The sequence below is a fragment of the Notolabrus celidotus genome, chromosome 4, assembly GCF_009762535.1.
Source record: "Notolabrus celidotus isolate fNotCel1 chromosome 4, fNotCel1.pri, whole genome shotgun sequence".
Taxonomy (NCBI): Eukaryota; Metazoa; Chordata; class Actinopteri; order Labriformes; family Labridae; genus Notolabrus; species Notolabrus celidotus.
This window is the reverse complement of record NC_048275.1, coordinates 27,642,489-27,661,804: the sequence shown is the minus strand read 5'-3', so window position 1 is coordinate 27,661,804 and position 19,316 is coordinate 27,642,489. Positions and strand designations below refer to the sequence as shown.

The window sequence follows — 19,316 nt, the reverse complement described above, 5'->3', positions numbered from 1 at the left end:
CACTTTTTCATATTTCTAACAAACGATCAAAGGTGGTTAGTATTGATCTTTGGGCATCTTTGTGACTTGTCAGAGCTTGTTCTCATTTCTTTTCCTTAAATGTCTCAGCTTTCTCCATTCTCTATTTTTGGATGGCTCTAAATATAATTCTGTGTATTCTTTACTCCCTCCCCTTTTATTTTTCCTCGCTGTTATTCCTGGGGGGCTTTTTTCTTGTCTACTGAGGTTCTGTTTGTGCTCTACCCTCCTCACAGTTCTGAGTATTTCTGCATGAATATTTCATCGACGTGCACACATCGCCCATCCGTATTCTCCTGTGCACCACTTCACTGACAAACCCTGTGAGTGCACACAGCATTGAAGCATTCTGAGTGTAAAACGTCTTAAATGACATGTCACACATAAACCGGCTGTTTATGGAAAGAGACGTGACCAAAAGGACTCGAATAGATCATGTTGTATCTGACATCCAAAGCTGCCAATCTCTCCTTCTTGCTCACCCTTTTTATTGAGCTTATCTCCACTGATATGAAGGATTTTAAAAAGAAAAAAGGTTCATCTTGAGATGAATATACTCCAAAATCACTGGTCTGAGCCCTAGAGGGCAGGATACTCTCAGATCCTCAACTGTCTCCCCTCTGCAGTAGCTAATGCCAAGAGCGTTTGCCCCCGGTTATCTGGGTGCTTAAGCAGTGTAAGGTCAATACAAGAAGCTGCCAGTCTCTTTAATAGAAGCTATTGATTCATCTCCTTACCAACAGACCCTCAGTGTTGTGTCAAGGTCTCCTTCTCAGTGTCCTGACAGGTTTCTATGTATTAAGCATGCAGAGGTTGTTCAGGCCCATCATCATGTTTCCTATATACAAACTGAGCAGTGACCCTACTCTTCATGTTCTGATGTAGCAAGTAAGGCTCTGTCATGTACTCGAATTGATGAAATCCCAAATGATTTGCAAGTTTATGCCATTTTCAACATTTGGTAAGTTGTCTATGTACTTGTTTGTATTAATAGAGTTTAAAAGATTAGCAAACCATTAAAGTCATTTGAATCAGCATCCCAACTTTCTTGGAATTGTGGTTATACAGAAAGAGCTGGTCTAGACTAAAGTCTGTATTATGTTATTTAGAGAAAGTGGTGCCCGTGGGGCCCGCAGACCAGTGGAAAACTTATGGTCAAAGTGTACAATAAAAAGTTGCAACTTGATGTCCCTGTTTCTTGAAGTACTGACCTCTGCTTCAATGTAGTACGAGCATTAGAGGGAGGCATGTCTGTCTCTTAGCCCCTGCCCATGTATGCTCTGTATGAATGAGGGGGCTAGGGAGACAGGGATGCAGGGCTTCAGAGTTTGATTAGCAAAACAACAGCAAAAAGACATCTGCATTTGCAGCATGAAGATGGGTTCCTGGGAGCCAACTGTAAAACCTTGGTGGCAGCAACATAATGCCTAGTTTAGTGGTGATCATATAAGTATGACAGATATTAATAGTTGTTGCAGTTTTAGTCAAACAAGTCCACAGCAGTAGTTTGTCCACATCAATGATTTAAAGGAACCTATGAAACAAAGGAGGTCAAAAACTCTGGGGAAGAAATTTCGCATGCATGGGTTGTGCATTAATACAGGTAAAGTGTAAAAGGGAGAGAGAGGGGCTCGGTTTGTAAGGGTATTAGGTAGTCTAAACCTGTAGCAGCATAACTAGGGGCTGGTCTAAGCCTGAGCCAGCACATACTCATCCTTTATTAATGAAGGCAAGTTTAACTCTTAAAAGTAGAGCCTCCTAGACCCTGGCTTGTAGAGTAGTCGAAAGGAGTGGGGCTTGGAAATTGAAGACTCAACCTCCCATACTACTTTAAGAGCATTCAGGCAGCATAAGCAGGCCTGCATCCTGGGACGGTAATAAGGCAATATTTCTGACAAAGATTTCAAATATATGACTTTAGGATTTGCAATCATGAGCATAAACTTGATAAATGTTGAGAAATGGTTACTGTTAGTGTTTACTGTCAAAGACAATCATAGTTTGTTTGGATATGTACACGTAGGTAATGCAGCCTTAGTTACATAACTAGAAGAAGACCCTTGTCCTGAACCTACAGGGCCATATCTTGACTATTTTGGCAGTCATCTTTGACGGCCTGGAAGAGAGAGCATGCTCAGTCAGCTGACTTTCAGATTGGCCCTGTAACTACCGTTCATGTGGTGTGCTTTAAGAAACAGCTGATCAGTTTAACTTTTTTCACTGATGGAGAGTTCGTGACCACTGTGGGAGAGAGGGGTCTGTAAATTGTGCTACAAACCAAGAATGTGTCAAAATCCAGACGCAACGTCTAAAAAAAATTAGGTAAAGAAAAACACAGCGTCTGCCAAAGATACTTCTCTGCTTTGCTCTCCCCACACCGCTGAGTAAATACTTAAGTTACTTAAAGCCTCATAAATCTGAGCGAGCCGAGGAGGCCAACTTGGAGGCTTGTTGTCATTCCTTGTTTCCTGACTCATTGTAAAACAAGGTGATTAAAAGCCTGACGGTGCTGCTTCTGTTGCAGGGTGTGAGCACAGTGGGAAACACATTAGCTCTGCTGTCTGTCTGACAGGAGCGTTTGGCAGGCCTTTATCAGCACTGTGCGCTGAGGTGTGTGTGTGTGTGTGTGTGTGTGTGTGTGTGTGTGTGTGTGTGTGTGTGTGTGTGTGTGTGTGTGTGTGTGTGTGTGTGTGTGTGTGTGTGTGTGTGTGTGTGTGTGTGTGTGTGTGTGTGTGTGTGTGTGAATATGCCTGTGTGAATATGCCTGTTTGTGTACAGATTGTGCTGGAATCCGGAGGTTGCTGCGTTTATGTTGATGTGTAGAAGTTTTAATGTGTTAGCTTGTTAAATGTCACTCAAAATGCCTCTCTACCTAATCCACATGTTCCCAGCCCCATGATTGATCTAAGTGATAATATTTTTTTATATAAGACAAAGACGAGCTAAAATTTTAGTTGTTCATGACTAGTTAACTTCAGGGTTTTAACTCTATGATCTCTTGTGGGTGGCAGCCAGAGATTGTTGTGTGAAGAATTCAGTTTAAGCTGAGCTCAAATGATAACTGTAATAACTGTTGACTTCATTTTTTGTGACAGAAAGCGAAGATCTTTGTCCTTTATATCACCACATTGTACTTTTTCTATTGTCAACAATACAGGTGAGAATGCTGTGGTGGAAAGAGGCAGTTATGCGACTGATTGAGATGTTTTTTTGCAAACTCTTCTTTAAATTGATGACAATTAAAACCTCAATAGCTTTAGCAGAAGCAGAAGTCTGTTCAATTTCTCAAAATTCAAAGATCCTCAAAACCTATTACTACAAGGAACCCAACTACTAATGTAGTCCTTGTGTTTTTGTATGTGCAGATTAAACTATTTAACACCTTTCCTTCCTGCTCATAAAGCTGAGGACATTTTAAAAACTTCAAAATGCACAGAGGTCAAATGACTTCTGTGGTAATATGACATGCTTTCCTAGTGTCTTTTTATTTAGCTTCAAAACCTGTGCAATGTTTCTGTAGCCCACCTTAAAGGATAACACCCTCATAAGTTGATTTAATTTGTTCCCGTAGTGACGTATTAACAGGAGGGATTTGCAAAGACATGCATGCAAAACCACTCCCACTCCTTGAGCATTCTGTATCCTCCTATATAATGGTTATGCTCGGTGTTACAGAGTCGTATCAAAGGTTAAGAGCCGGACACGTCAACTGCTCTGTTGATCCTTTAAAAAAAATCCCACAAATGTCTATATTCTGTCCTAGCACGGGTGGACCAAAGGAAACAGTGGTTGCTTTTATCTATAACAAATGTACCGGCTGCACATAATTATTAACCTTACTGCACATTCAATCTTACAAAAATAACACTAGTTTATTATTGTCAGCTCAGAGCTCCACTATCAAGCAAATTGATGGGGTCCTCTACAAACTTTTCCGCTCTGCATTGGTCTCTGCAGCTGTCTGCACCCTCCCCCCTCAGACAACTTATAGGTAGCCAATCAGCATATAGTTTTCATTATCATAACATCCTGTCCACTAAGGTTAGTGCATGGATAAAGATGGTTGATACTGAGAGGCTGCAAATCTTCTGCAGAGACTTAATGTATGATATACATTGCAAATCAATTTTTGATTTGAGAATTATCCCCAGAAACAACATTAAAATAAGATAAATGATCAATTTAGGCAATAAGGTACTGTTTTTATCACACATTGTAAGGGTTAAGATTTCCCCAAAAAGATCTCTTTTTTTAAGACTATCACGTAATGATTCATGGTCTTGTTTTAATCCACTTTTATGTTTTTATTAACTTCACATCTGAGCACTTTTATTCTTGGGAAATGCACAGGTGAGGATTAAAGGCAGTTCCCAATAGAATATGAAGTTGTTTATTTGGAATGGATTTTAAGAAAGTTGCCAGCAGCCTGATTGTACTAAATATTCCGTTTTATTACTGGCTCTGAAATCATTGGTTATTTATAGAAATACTAGTGAAGACATGCCTTTTAAGTGCTCTTTTGTACTAAAATGTGGGACTTTTCATTTACGTTATAGTCAGTATTTTGGAGTGTATCAAATCATGGTGATACAGGATCCCAGTCAAATATGCGTCTCTGTCATTCAGGGCCTGTATGAAGCTCTTTTAATACGAACATCTGTCAGAAAGCCCTGAAGCAGAGTCTGTTTCCTGCCCAAGGTCAGTGTTAGTAGATATAAAATATGTTATTTTGGTTGGTCGTGTCAGGTAACTCTATCTTTTAAAATAACTGGGGGTTTGGCTGTTTGAAGAAAAGTGGTTTGAAACCTCGAGGCCAGTGGATCCAAATGTTTGTAATAGTTCATATTGTGATCTTTACTCCTCTCTTGGTGAGTAGGATGGACTCAGTTAAAGCTATTTCTGAATCTGCTTCATGTAATGATATAGTTGGGTGTCCTTGGTGCATGGCAGGAAGACAACGTTTTAGTTGGACCTCACAGAAATATTCCAGCTGTGGTGGGGAGAGAGGTTCTGGTTCAGCAGAACTGATATAGATCTCACTCTCTGTGAAATCACTCCTTCTGTAGTCTTATAGCCATATGATGAAACCAACTGTGACTTACAAGACTGCCATGTAAAGGTTATTCTCATATTCAATTTATGTACTGATCACCTTGTCTCCTGAATGTTCAAAATCATTTAAAGACTCCCCTTTCCACATAAAAAGCTTTAGACCAAAGAATGTAACAAGTCTGCATTAGAGTACAAGAAAATGTTCAAATATTTTACTTGAGAAAGGACATAAACAATGAATGTGACATATTATGATTATTTCAATCAAGGATGAGTTAATTAATTGCTTAAAACAATCTGTTCTTTGAAGTTCAAAAAAACTACAATACTGAAATTGTTTGTCTTGCAACTTCAAAAACATAAAAAAAGCCCAAATTACTCTTCTTTAATCCTCTCCTCAAAAGCTTTTCTGGTCTTGCCCCTAGCAATAACAATTAGTGTTATAGCGCTTTATATTTCTTAATTTAGTTGACTAGTATTGATCTATAAATTCTGCAGTTTAACATTGAAGAAGGTGGCGTCTTTTTCCTTACCACTCTTTAAAAGTCGAAACACAAGAGAAAAAGTGTACTAATGTATAAAGCAGTTCGTTTATCTACTAAAGTAAGCCCCAACCATTGGCAAGTCCTGCCACTTAGCTTATACAGTACTTGTCATAGACTAGCTTGTGGGCCGTGACTAAAGGCTGATTTATACTTCTGCGTTGAATCATCGGTGTACCCTACGCCGGGGGTCCGCGTAGCTATGTACCTATAACGAGGCCTACGCACGTAGCTGACGTGCACCTCCTCCAAAATGTAACTCCCCGTAGAGCCGACGCAGACCGCAAGCCCTGTGATTGGTCCGTTCGGCGGCTTTGTCTTTCCCACATTTACATCAATTCCGGGATCCCAGACATCGGCTGCACGTCGGCCGTGTATTTCACCTCTCTATTCTTCTTGTAATCATGTCTGTATGATAAACAGCAACATGTATCAGCTGTAGAGTAACATAACACGCTCTGAATCTCTGTGGAAAGGTAAACATAGATCGTAGCGGGACCGGAAGCAGGCGGCCGGCTATCAGAGAGACCGCACTGCCCTCATGCGTTTCAGCGGAGAATTGCTGCGCGACACGGACACATCAACGCACAAGAATGTGGGGCTCATGTCCGTGTCAGCCCCTGCTGCGTAGGGGAGACGCAGAAGTATAAATCAGCCTTAAAGACGAGAGGGACCCATGAGTAAGGGATTTATTACATACTGAAGTTAAACAAACTGATACATATCACTTGATGTGAGGTGTGTTAAGTCTGTACAATCAGAAGTTTGCATGTGGATGTGTGAGCATGGTGTAGTGAGGATTGTTGAAGAGTGCACTGACACAAAAGTCTAACTAGAGAAGTGGTGAAGGAACTTGAGCGAGGCAACAGGAAGCCAGCTTAAAGCAGGTGAGGAGCTTTGGGCCCAGGTGCTCCTTATCTGAGAATAAGGAGACTTAATACCAAAGACTGCTGGAGTTGCAGAAACATCTGTCACTTAATAACTAATTAAATACAATTATTTTATGCTACTTTTTTAAAGCACATTTGTTTTCATGCATCTGTGTGGTTGTCACCTTTTTTAAATTTATTTTTTTACTTTTTTATTTGAATTTTCACTCTACCTTGGTATATTGCCAATTGAGTTCAATGTGATTCTTACCCCAGCATCCAGATTATTCTTCATTTCTGTCTTTTCAGAGCTCCTTAGGTGGTAAGAACACTTGTAGCTTTCACCTAAGTCTTTTGAAATGTAAATTATGAGACCTTCAAGGAGATATTTGAGAACCTTCTAAAAGATTCCAACAAAAAAGTTTATTAGCAGTAATGTTAGCTAGCTAGTGCTAATGCAAATGAACTCCGGCATTTCAGTTGTAAACAGTTGTCATTTTCTTGTGTTCTTGTTTCTGATATCAAGGACTTGTTATTTCAAGTATAAGGGAACATTTAAGAGTATATCCGCACAATGTGATATGAAAGAATAGAAAGCTTGTCAGACAAAGCAACAACAGCAATGTTGGGAGACTTATCAAGAGGTTTTTTTTTCGAAAAATGACCACTGAACATTTATAACCAGGCCAAATAGGCCAGCAACTGAAGTATCCAGCTGCAATTACCAGGTAGAAATACAAATATGAGCTTAAACAAAGCAGAAACCACACAGAACGAACAGAAATGTGAAAGAAAGTGAAAGTGTGACATTAAGAAGATGTGAACTGGCTGTGGCTGGCACTAAAACACAGGCGATGACATGAACCATTTACTGCAGCCCACAGAGACAATACTGAATCACTCATCCTCCTTATTGAGTGAGCTTTTCCCCACAGAACATAATTGATAATGTAAATAAAGAGCTGCACGGCTGCTCCAGAAGTTTGTCATGGCTTGTTTACACAAAGTTCAAATTCTGTTTTTCCTCTGATTTCCTGGATGTTACGCAGAAGCCTGAGAGAGGCATGCAGAGGTCGACGAGCAGACACACAAACACACACTCATTCGCAGAGCACAGGACACGCTTGAGTTTGCACAAACAGAGGCTGCCTGTCCCTGAGTGGGACGTCCGTCCGCAGAGGGAGGTGCAGCAGTGAGGGGGACAGAAGGGAGACGTGGGACAGAGCACAGTGACAGCTTCACTGTCCCATTATCTCTGTGTTATACCTTTACACCACCACACCATCCATACTGTTTGGAATTAACCCTTTCAACTCTGCAACAGAAATAGTTCACCAGTGCTTACATGATTGTATTTTGCTAGCTGTGATGTTATTTCCTGTAGCATCTAAAAATACTCCACAACTCTGGAATCTAGAACTGAATGTAAATGGTTATGTGAGTCATGAACTACAAACATTGATAAAAGGTTTGACCTTACGTTGAAAAATACACTCTTCCCCCTCCTGCTGTTTTACAATGGTTGGGATTCTTCTTTTCTCACATTGTCTAAAAAGGAGCGGCCTGTATGGGAATAATCACTGGACTTTTGAGCCAAACTCAAAATCTTTCTTGACTGATGTAGAGTGTTGCTACGGTTGGTGTGTGTAAAACGACAACTCTGTGCATTTCTGCTCTTCATCCTGCATTCTCACTTCTCCTCAGAGAAGGGTTTCTCCACTAGTAGACTCTCAAGCTGTCATAATCGGTGGCATCTCTCTCAAATGCCTTCCTTTAAGAAGCAGTGATTTCTTTTGCCAGTTAATTTTGATGTGTTCACACTTGTCGAGAAGCTGTTTGAATGTGTCAGTCTGTGACTTTGATTTCCAGTTGTTGTTTAACTTGTGTTGTCTGAAGATTGGCAGAGACTTCCTGGATGGTCAGGGCCATCAGGTTAAATGAGCATTTGTTCAGTATTTTGCTCCAGCAGATGGAGCAGCTTCTGGCGTGCAGACTGTATCTTCCATTTTCACTTGATAACAGTCCACTACCAGATTCAACTCCATTCGTAGTAACAAATGAGGGCCTGTGTCCACTAACAGCATTTTAGTTCTGGCAGTGACCATGATCGAACTGGTGCTTTACTGTTATTAGGTTACACAAGTTGTCCTGATAAGTTGATTTTAAAATGCTCTGGCTGCTTCATATTTTTTTCTGTTGGATGGAAATGTACATGGAAAGCATAAGAAAACAAATGACAGCAAGCATGTTGTTGCCATAGCAGCTCTAAATCTGAAAATTCTACCCATGAAAAAAGAGAGATTCATTTCTCCTGTGCGTGGACCTCCGACAGCGCCGGTAATCAGCCGATTCTGATGCTGAGGCCTTTTTTGCCCTTAGGTCGCTGTGCTTTTAAAATGCTGAGCTGCATTGCAGCTTTTATTTACAATAAAAGATGCTTCCAGTGCCAAAAAAAATGTTAGTGGACACAGGCCCGAACTCTGTAGCCTTCTTAAAATTACTTAACTTAGCTGTTATCGCTCACCTTAACTGAACATTTCCACTGATGGTGAAGTAAAACACGGTGAACAAGCCAGGCATGAATCAACACAGCGACAACTGAGGAATTTTGTCAGCCATCACTGTCATTGACTTTGACATTTTCATTCTATTTACCAATCATTAAACACCTCAGCATTCCATCTGGCATTCTGTTAAGTGTTTACTTCATGCACCACCTTCAATTTGTAGATTTCTCTGTCATACCCTATAGTTTGTGTGTCTTAAACCTTAGACCTCTACCTATGCATTGATGTTATACAGTTAACTCTCCAGAATCTGTGATTAGAGCCACATCCCCGTTCTTCACAGCAACGGTCTGCTCTCAAGAATTAAGAGACTTTCTGTGACCTGTGGTTATTTAATGATCAGCCAGAGCCAAGTACTAATCAGAGCTGTGTAGTAATTTGTTTTTGTAGTGTAAGGGCATTTTGATGTTTTTATTTGCAATAGTAATTAAGTTCCCACAATGGTGCTCACATTTCTTGTTCCTCTTTGAATGCTTTAAATCCCTGAGATCTGTACGATCTAAAGGTTTTGTAATGTTTACTCAAGCTAATATGGTTCCACTATGTTTAACAAGGAATGAACACACTGAAGTTTTTATATTATATCAGATGCAAACAGGATAATGCAACAACAATTACCCTGTGGCAGCCTGATTTGAAAAGCTGCAGCAGCTCAGTTTTGCAGCACTGATTTTGAGAGAGGCCCTGGAAACTGAAGGAAATAAAAAACTCCACTTGGCTCTTGCAACTGAAACTGTTGTGAGGGTTTTGTTATTTTTCAATAAATCTGTGTGTGAAATATTGTGAAATTGACCCGAATAGTTTCTCACCATGTCCAGCTGACTCCATGCTGGCTTATATCTGCTGCAATTTTCTGCTCTCAGAGAGCTTTGTGTCAAGATGAATCTAAACTGACAGAAGCCCAGCAGGATATTGATGTCTGGATCAACAACAATAAAAATCCATATGAATTGTTGCTGTACTCTTTTGCCTCCATAAATGGCTGCCTGTAAATCCCACAGTCTATTCCCACAAAGCTGAGGTATTCTGATTGATTTGTGAGGAAGAAAGGTGAAATTTAAAAGCTCCCAGATGTTTGATTCGGACTTAAAACCCCTCCCCAGAAGAGGTTTTATCTATAGCAGCTGTTTGGAGGCTGTGAACTATACGATTTGTTCACATGCCAAATCATGTATTTCACTGTTGTCAGAGTTTATAAAGAGCTTTTTAGAGTAGTGTCATTTCACCAGCTCACCTAAACAAAAACAGCAGCTGTGTAAAGATGTGGTTTGACCAAATGCAAAGCAAAATATTTTCTGCTTCCAGAAGATATACAAAGTCAAATTTAAGCTGCAAGATTGCAACAGGTGACATGAATCGCACGATAATGCTATTTTGTATTCATGGTTGATTATTTTTAAGTGAAGTAGTTAATCCTATTGACCCCATTTCAATAAAGCCTGTAAGCATTTAACTATCAGTCGTTCAAGTGGTCAATCTAAGGATAATGAGACCTGATTAATCCGCAAGATCTACATCTGTGTGTGCCGCACACACTGGAGCTGATCGTGCCCACTCTACTCAGCGCTTGTGTTTCCAAAGCACACACCGCAGAGCGTCTCAGATCTATATCTCAAGCATCCTTCCTCTCCGCTTCACTAAAGATAACAGGTTGAGTCTATTTTTGATGGTGCCCCTGTCCAGCATGCCTCAAGCTGAACAAAGCAGATTGACCTGGACAGAAAGTCGGACATGTGAACTCTGTAGAGCATCCAGTCAATTTCAATAGCACCAGATACAGACTGAAAATGGTACATCAGATAGCATCAATAAGACAGAGTTTGTTGATGATGAATATTATGTTGACAAGATCAAACCAGACACAGATCTTTTATCCTTGCCTTTTACAACAGGACTTTTAACTGTCAACTCTGTCTGTTGGTGACAGTACAATAAAGTATGGCATGATTATAAATATTATACACAATTGAACCTAAGAAAACATATACTCACCCATAGTAAAAGCCCCCAAAAATCAATCAACAAACTTTTAAACAGAAAATCACCCTCAGAAATGTTTAGTAACCTGTTCTAGTAGTTTGTTCTCTGTGTATATCGTTGTGATCTTGTGATTTCAATACTCCCTTCTGATCTTGTGGAGTTCTTACATGTTTTGATCTTGCTAGATGAGCACCATTGAACTTTGCCACACTTCAGAACTGGTTCCAGTTGTGCTGTCAGATTGACCAAAACTGTGGTGCAGATGGAACGCAGTGCATATGATGGCTCAGGAAACAAGGAGTTTCTTTTATCTGTGCCATAATGTGAATTTGTTGGCCAATTTTTGCCACATTTATTCATTAATCAAACCATCGATACGGAAATATTGAAATGTGTGTAGTAAAAGCCTGATTCCAGCTAATGTGCAACTTGCTAGATACAGTGAAAATGCCACTCAGCAGAGACGATAGACAGGCACAGCTAAAACTGAGCACCACTCATTGGTGTCCATCAGAGAAATCCAGGTACTAATCCTGGCTAACAGGTCATCACACTGAGTACTGGTCAACCTCAAGTAGCTGGAAGCAGCAGGAAGTTAATCCAGACACAGTTAGAGAAAGGAAGTGCAACAAAAGCTAAAATGACACAATTTAGACATAAATAAAAGCTTTTTTTTTTAAACATGAGTGTTAATCTTTCTCAGACATTACTGAAAACTACACAGTCCCAAAGGTTTGACAGGCACCACAGATGCCATACTGGCCCACACAAAAATACTTCTCATACATTTTTGTGACCAAATCAACCAAATGCTTTATCACTGGTTTGCATTTGTGTTTGTGCAGTGCAATAGTCTTCCCTGACATTTCAGCTTCCACATGGCTCACCCCCCCACAGTTTGGCCAGCAATCTGCCTGTTCAGCACAATGCATTGTGGGAACCCACTGCTTAATCCTAGTGCTGGGATTGAGAATACGTTTCCTGCAGCCATAACGAGCTCTCTGTCGACACAGGAGACTGGTGACACATCCCAATTACCCCTCTCTACCTAAACCAGTCCAATCACTCCTGGAAACCTTGTTAAAGGAAGGTGGTGGTGGTGGTGGTGGAGAGACGAAGAGATCTGACCTTGTGGTATAGGTGTGCGAGTGTGTGTTTATATGCTGACAGGAGAGACACAGCATCACACATGCAAAGGAGGGCTCCTGCCAGGAGCTGACATGGACATGCACAAAGCGACAGCGTCACAGACACAGAGCAGCCCTGCCTGCAGCTGATGATTAAGGAGCTGGCTGGAGCGATCAATATTTTAGCAGATATGAGATCCAGAAATGCCATCCAAGGTGTATTTAAAATGATGTGAAACTGGGCAGCAGAATAAACAGAATATAAATCACGAGCAGCGTGTCCTGCTGAACTGCAGCTTACAGCTCTGTAAAATATTGTGTGTGTCTGTGGATGTATGGAGAGGAAAGGAAAGGTTTTACTAAGGTGATCTTTGAACAACAAAACACAGACACTTAGTTTTTTGACAAAGTCAAAAGGGGCAATTGGCTTTTAAGTCATCAAAGTTCTTCCTCTGTATTCTTTTACTTGGGGTTTTCCTTTGGTCTCAAAAGTGAATTAGCTTATTTATATTAGAATATTTTTTATTTCTTGTAAGTTTTATTGTCTGTTCATCTGAAAAAAAATGTCAGTTTTTTTTAAACTCATACATTTGGATCAAATTAAAGGTAAGATTTATTATATTATAGTCTGACATAAATAGGGGCATGGCTGGTTTGAGTGACAGGTGGCAGCAGGAGTTTGTCTGTGGCCTCAGCTCTACCTCGTTGTGAGTTTATAGATTAGAGTGAAGTTGACTCGAGTCAGTATTTCTAATACAGCGAAGGCCTTTGGGCCACACAATACTTCTTCACAAAACCAATGGGTGATGTCACTGAAATTACGGCATGCTTTTTCAAGCCTATGCCAGCAGGATAAAATATTGTGCAATATGAAAAGGATGACTGACATGTAGTGCCAATAGAGAGGACTGCTTCAAACATACACTGTGTGAGGATCACCAGTTGATTTGTTGTAACATCCTAAAGCCTCAAGTTTTCATTTTGGTTGTCACAATCTTGAGTTTTGGGGGTGGGACTTGACCATATTTTGGCAAGAGGATGGAGATGATGAGTTGAGAGGGGTGAGCACAGGCTAAGCTATTTGCTAAGGCTAGAAAATCATCCAGCTAACTAGCATTAGCATTAGCTAATAAGATGTTAACACTCTAGCTAACATATTTCCCATGAAATATTGCACAATCAGACTTAATTTTGGAACCAGAGGAGTTGCCCCCTGTTGGCCATATAAAGAATGCAGGTTCAAGTTACTTCAACATCAGCATCACTTTTCAGACCTCTAGGCTTTATCTTCCTGTAGACGGAAACCTTAAGCTTTGAAAACACTTTGTCATGAGTTGCTTTTGTTTAAATTAGTTTTTTCTTTGTGAAGTAATCCTGCTTTGATTTCCTGTTTTATTTTGTAAATCTTCCTTGTGTTAATGTCTTGTTTCCTTCCTTTCTGTATTAGCTATGAGCTATCCTTTGTCTTGAGTCGTTTATTAGTGAACCATGTATTGTGTTGTATTCCTGGTGTGTGTGTATTTTCACTCATGTTTCTTAGTTTAGTCTAAAGAGTTTCCTGTTTTATTTTATAATTATTGCTCCCTGTGTGTCTAGTTTAGGTACTTCCTGCCCTTGTGTGTTTCCCTCCACTTTGATTACCTTCATTAGTTTCACCTGTGTCTGATTACCTTGTGTGCGCTGAGCCTCTTTTTCCTTCCCTCTGTGTCATTTGTTGAGTCTTACCTGTGTTTTAGCCTGCGTTTATCCTGCCTTCAGTGTTCTTGTGCTCCCTGTGGTTTTTTGTGTTTTCAGTTCTGAGGGAGCGTGCAATTGGCATGCTGACTGCATGGATGTCCACCAGAGCTGTTGCCCGTGAATTAAATGTTCATTTCTCTATTATAAGCCGTCTCCAAAGGCGTTTCAGAGAATTTGGCGGTCCATCCAACTGGCCTCACAACCGCAGACCACGTGTAACCACACCAGCCCACGACCTCCACATCCAGCATCTTCACCTCCAAGATCTGAGACCAGCCACCCAGACAGCTGCTGCAACAATCGGTTTGCATAACCAAATGATTTCTGGACAAACTGTCAGAAACCGTATGCTCGTCGTCCTCATCGGGGTCTCCACCTGACTGCAGTTTGTCATCGTAACCAGCGAGTGGGCAAATGCTCACATTTGATGATATCTGGCACTTTGGAGAGGTGTTCTCTTCACGGATGAATCTTGGTTATTACTGTACAGGGCAGATGGCAGACAGTGTGTATGACGTCGTGTGGGTGAGCGGTTTGCTGATGTCAAAGTTGTTAACCGAGTAGCCCATGGTGGCGGTGGGGTTATGGTATGGGCAGGCATTTGTTATGGACAAAGAACACTGTTGCATTTTATTGGTGGCATTTTGAATGCACAGGGATACCGTAACATGATCCTGAGGCCCATTGTTGTGCCATTCATCCACGACCATCACCTCATGTTGCAGCATGATAATGCACGGCCCCATGTTCCAAGGATCTGTAAACAATTCCTGAAAGCTGAAAACATCTCAGTTCTTGCATGGCCAGCATACTCAGCGGACATGTCACCCATTTAGCATGTTTGGAATGCTCTGGATCGATGTATACGACAGCCTGTTCCAGTTCCTGCCAATATCCAGCAACTTGGCACAGCCATTGAAGAGGAGTGGACCAACATTCCACAGGCCACAATCAACAACCTGATCAACTCTATGGGAAGGAGATGCTTATATTTTTGTTCAGTTTATATCGTTTCTTAATCTTGCGTATGTTTCATGGCTACAATAGATTTATCCGCCCACATTGGTAGAGATAGATTTTTGTGCTGGAACTATACCAGCTCTCCCCAAATATCAGTGCCACTGACTATAATCGGGTACCTGAAACAACTCCACCGTAAAAAGTCCAAACCTTGTCCAGCTGTTGATCTGTTTTCCTTCTCCTATCACGTGCTTGGTCCCCCCCTTTTGTTGAAATGATCATTTTGCCTTGATATACTTTATCTAAATTGTTGGAAAGGATTTACACACAGTTAGCTTCCTTTTCCTTAACCACACGTAGCATTTCTTATCCTCCTGTGGTGTACTTAACTACCTGTGCTGTCCTGGTTTATCACAGTGTTTGCAGCAGTAAGTGGCTCTCTGGTGCATAGTTTTAGCGAGCTCAGGTTTTACAGGACAAACACAGTGAAAGTTATTTTGTAGGTGGATGGGTCGACTTGATCTCATATCTGAAACGTCTCTTGCACTCGAGCAGCAGGTAACACTGGCAGTTATACAGTCTTAACAAGTCGCTTTGGGATTTCAAACATAACTCCAGACTGGACTGTGTGTCCTGTGTTTTTATGTGTTGATACACTTTTTTATTTTGCTTTAATTCTCTGCCCAATCTTCAGAGACATTTTCAAAACTCAACACAATAAGCATGACATGCAATCCCTTTTGTGAAGCATCCAAATATTGAAGCATTAAGTGTGATGTTTTACAGAATCTGAAGCCGATAAACACATTTCTTTGACTATTCACTTTTCTCTACACAAAAGCTTATACAAAACCAAAACTAGTGATTTTTTTTTGTACCAAAGCCTCTGCCTCAGCTACATCAGTGAAATAAAAGAAGCTTATCCCTGTGAGTTTTGTACAACAGAACAAAGATCTGCATTTCATATCGATAGAGACAAAGGCAATGTCTTATGGATATGAGTTTAAGTGTGTGGGGGTATGCTGGTATTAGCCGACCTGTGAATGAGAGTGGTTTCGATGCTGAGAAAGGGCTGCAGCTGTGACAGAGGCAGAGCAGAGAGACACACAGCGTGTAGGATGAAGTGCAGCTGCATGTCAACAAAACCCAGCTTCATCCCCCACATTCTGTGGAAGTGTAGGGCTGTTGGTTTGTTTGTTAGAGCTTAGTGACTGTGAAACACTCAAGTTATTTTGCACTCTGGTCATTTCAGGAGCTCTGGCCCTGAAAATTTTATGAGTTGAGTGTTCACACGTCCCCTCACAGCTTGTCGTTTTCTCTGTTGGACAGGGGGTGTCTGGAGGCTGGATATCAAAAGGATGCTGAGTACATTTTTACAATCTTATTCAAAGATAAAAATGCTGATCCTCACATTTTTCTCTTTAACTTCATTTCTTTTTTTTCTCTTTCAACCCCTGACATATATGTTCATAAATTCCCTACCGTGTCAATGATCACAATACTGAATGAAAAATAACACACTGGAAGACTGAAGCAAGTTTAAGGCAGTCTCACTGGTTGATGTGTATTTCATTTCATTACATGTCACACTTTCCGGGTCACTCTGGTCTTCTTTTGAAAAGTGCTTTCCACTGAAATATGCAACTGAGCAGCTCTGCACCAGTCCCTCCAGGAAGTTGCGATTTCGCGATCGCAACTATCAACGCAAATTCAACCAATCAGCGGAATTTTTTCGCAGCCTTGCAATTTATACAATCACCGCAACTTTCCCGCAAATTTGACCAATTACCTCAATCTCAGCCCCTGTACGTCATCGGTTTCACCATCAATTTCACTTCCTTGGAACATAAATGTAAGTCCTCACTTGATCGTCACTTTTCAACAGCAAAACACGCACGGAGAACGGGTGAAAAGAGAGGACAGCAGGCAGGACAAGTGACGATGACAACATTGTTATTTATAGATTGAGGGGCACAGTGTTCGCTTGGTCTCTACCTGCAGCAGGTGTGCTTTATGAACCAGCTCTCCTCACCTCCATGCATCAGTCTCATCTTCATTGATGATTTTTACCCCCGGTATGCGTTAGTGACAAATACACAACCGGGGGACGTCTGTTTACTATTTGACGTTTGACGTTGTTGCTGCCATTACCGTAAAAAGCTCCGAGTCTACAGCTTGATTTATTCCAGTTTGGTGAAACATCAGACACATTTAGTAAGTTTGGATCATCTCATAGTCATCAAAGATGCAGATTTGTTTCAGAGTGCCGTGAACTGACTGTCTGTGCCTCTGTCGCTGCGAGGTGCATTCAGGGACCGTCGTAAATGTGCAATATAGTCCTTTCATGGCATTTTACTGTGAATCAAGATAATCAAAAAACAGTCACAGTGGTCACATCAAGAATGTTTTCTAAAAACAACTGTAATTTAGCATATGTACTTGCCCCTGAGATGTTATTGGGGGAAAAAAGCCACACAAAAAAAATCGATACTTTCACCGCAATTTTTTCAAAAAGCTGTCGCAAATTCAGGCTTTTTGGGCCGCAACAATCACAAAAAAATCCCGCGAAATCCTGGAGGGACTGCTGCACGTGTAGAGACAGAATCATGTGGGCTTGTCACCACTGGGAACATTATTATCATTTGATAGGATATATTGGTGTAGTTGGACGCACCTCCCCTCCAATACTAAATAAAGGGTGCATAATAGAGTTCCAAAACATGCTTGCTGTATTCTTACAGTATAATAACCCCTGTCTGTGATCAAAGAATGTTAATCACAAGCTCAAACAGAGAGCCTCTGCTATTTAATTGTGACTCTGAAGCATTTTTTAACAAAGCAGTAAAACTTAACAGAACACCTGTCACATGATGCACAAGGCATCACCCACTCCCTGCTTGTTTGTGGTTAATTTTCCTGAATACTTCCTGTTGCACTCTCAAATGTCCTCACCCAGACTTCACAGGGATTTATTATTTCCGGGGAGGTTGGCAAGGAAAACTCCAGCTAAAGCTGGGGTGAAAATTTCAGATGTTTGCGTTCACACATGCAGCGCACCTTAAACATTTCTGGAAGTTTTCACTTTTTTTAATTTTTCTGTTTCTAATTGGATTCTTTAGTGGCGCCTCGACCGCTGCTGCTCTCTCATTTGTTTGCAGCAGCTTTTGTTTGGAAACGTGACGGCAGATCTGTAGTTTTTTTAAATTCATTTTGATCCAATAAAACATATAAATGATGAGGATTGTCTCATTTTTAAGCAAGTGGAACCAGAAGGTGTTGACACCTTTGACAACCAAAACTATGTCAGTCTTTTGGAGAGTTTCTTTGGATTCTCAGAGGAAATGTAAAGTTTAAAGAACAGAATCTGGTTTGACAATGAAAACTACCATGATGAATATTTATGTAATAAAGGTGGGTTGCTGTGGGGAAAATTGAAAAGACACCAAGAACCTCTTAAATAAAGATTAAATCCTCGATAGAAAATAAATATTAAAATGCATTGTTGTTTGTCTCTGTGGTTTGGGTAAGTACTGAGGTTTAGAATTGGGGAGTCCTCACTAGAATAGTAATATAATTTTGGTGTGTATTCGTGTTTATGTGATAGTATTCAGGTCTGCTTTTCTCACTCTGTTGTGCTAAGGGTTTGAGGGAAAGCTCAAGTCCCAAGGTCCTTGCAGTGTGTTGAATAATGTGACATGATTTTATGTGTTTGTATCTGTGTGTGTGTGATATGCCTTAACTGGAAGTCCTGTCCAAGCACTGCTTTTCTTTCCTGCCAGACAAATGCATCATTCAAAGAACACGTAGTTTTTCACCCTCATAATTCACACACAAAAAAAAACGGAAAAAGAAAAAAAACCGTTGACTGTCGGTGGAAAGTCTAAACGGGGCCTCTGCCTTGCCTGTGAATATTAATCCATCACTTAGAGATCCCTGTGGTGTGTCTCATTGATTTGTTTACCGTTGTAATGTGAGCAATGGATGATTGAATTGTGCTGAAGCGGCGTTTCTGTAAGCTCTTCTATTAGGCCGATATTTTGACATGGAGGAGTGGAGGGCTGGGGTGGTGCTGGATCATTACCCATCTGAACCACAAACAGCCATAAACAAGACAGAGACGTGGCCGGGATGAGTAATTTACAGCTTCAATCTCATCAGGCATAAATCCTTATCTCTCACCAGCATATTGACAGGCAGAGGATAAACAATTTAGCAACCATTTGAATAAGTAATTTCCTGCAGCTCTGTTTTGTGTGATTTACAAATGTATACCTCCTTTAACACTCTGTATTCTCATCTCATCTTTTCTTCCTCATATCTCCAACAGAAACCTGAGTAACAACAAGATCTCCCTGCTTAGGAACAGCTCCTTCTATGGCTTGGCTGCCCTGGAAAAACTGTGAGTGCCTAAATCAAACTCTCTTTACTTGTTTGTTCTCCCCTGAGTCCTAATAGCTGTCATCA

The 19,316-nt window shown here is 40.7% G+C and overlaps 1 protein-coding gene across 1 annotated transcript in view; it reads left to right on the top strand.

Annotated features, from left to right (window-relative positions):
* LOC117811550 (adhesion G protein-coupled receptor A3) overlaps nt 1-19,316 on the top strand; it is a 251,293-nt gene that overhangs the window by 9,566 nt on the left and 222,411 nt on the right. Inside the window, exon 2 of the mRNA XM_034681900.1 lies at nt 19,180-19,251. Within this exon, the coding sequence (XP_034537791.1) occupies nt 19,180-19,251 (72 nt within the window). The remainder of the gene's footprint in view (nt 1-19,179; nt 19,252-19,316) is intronic.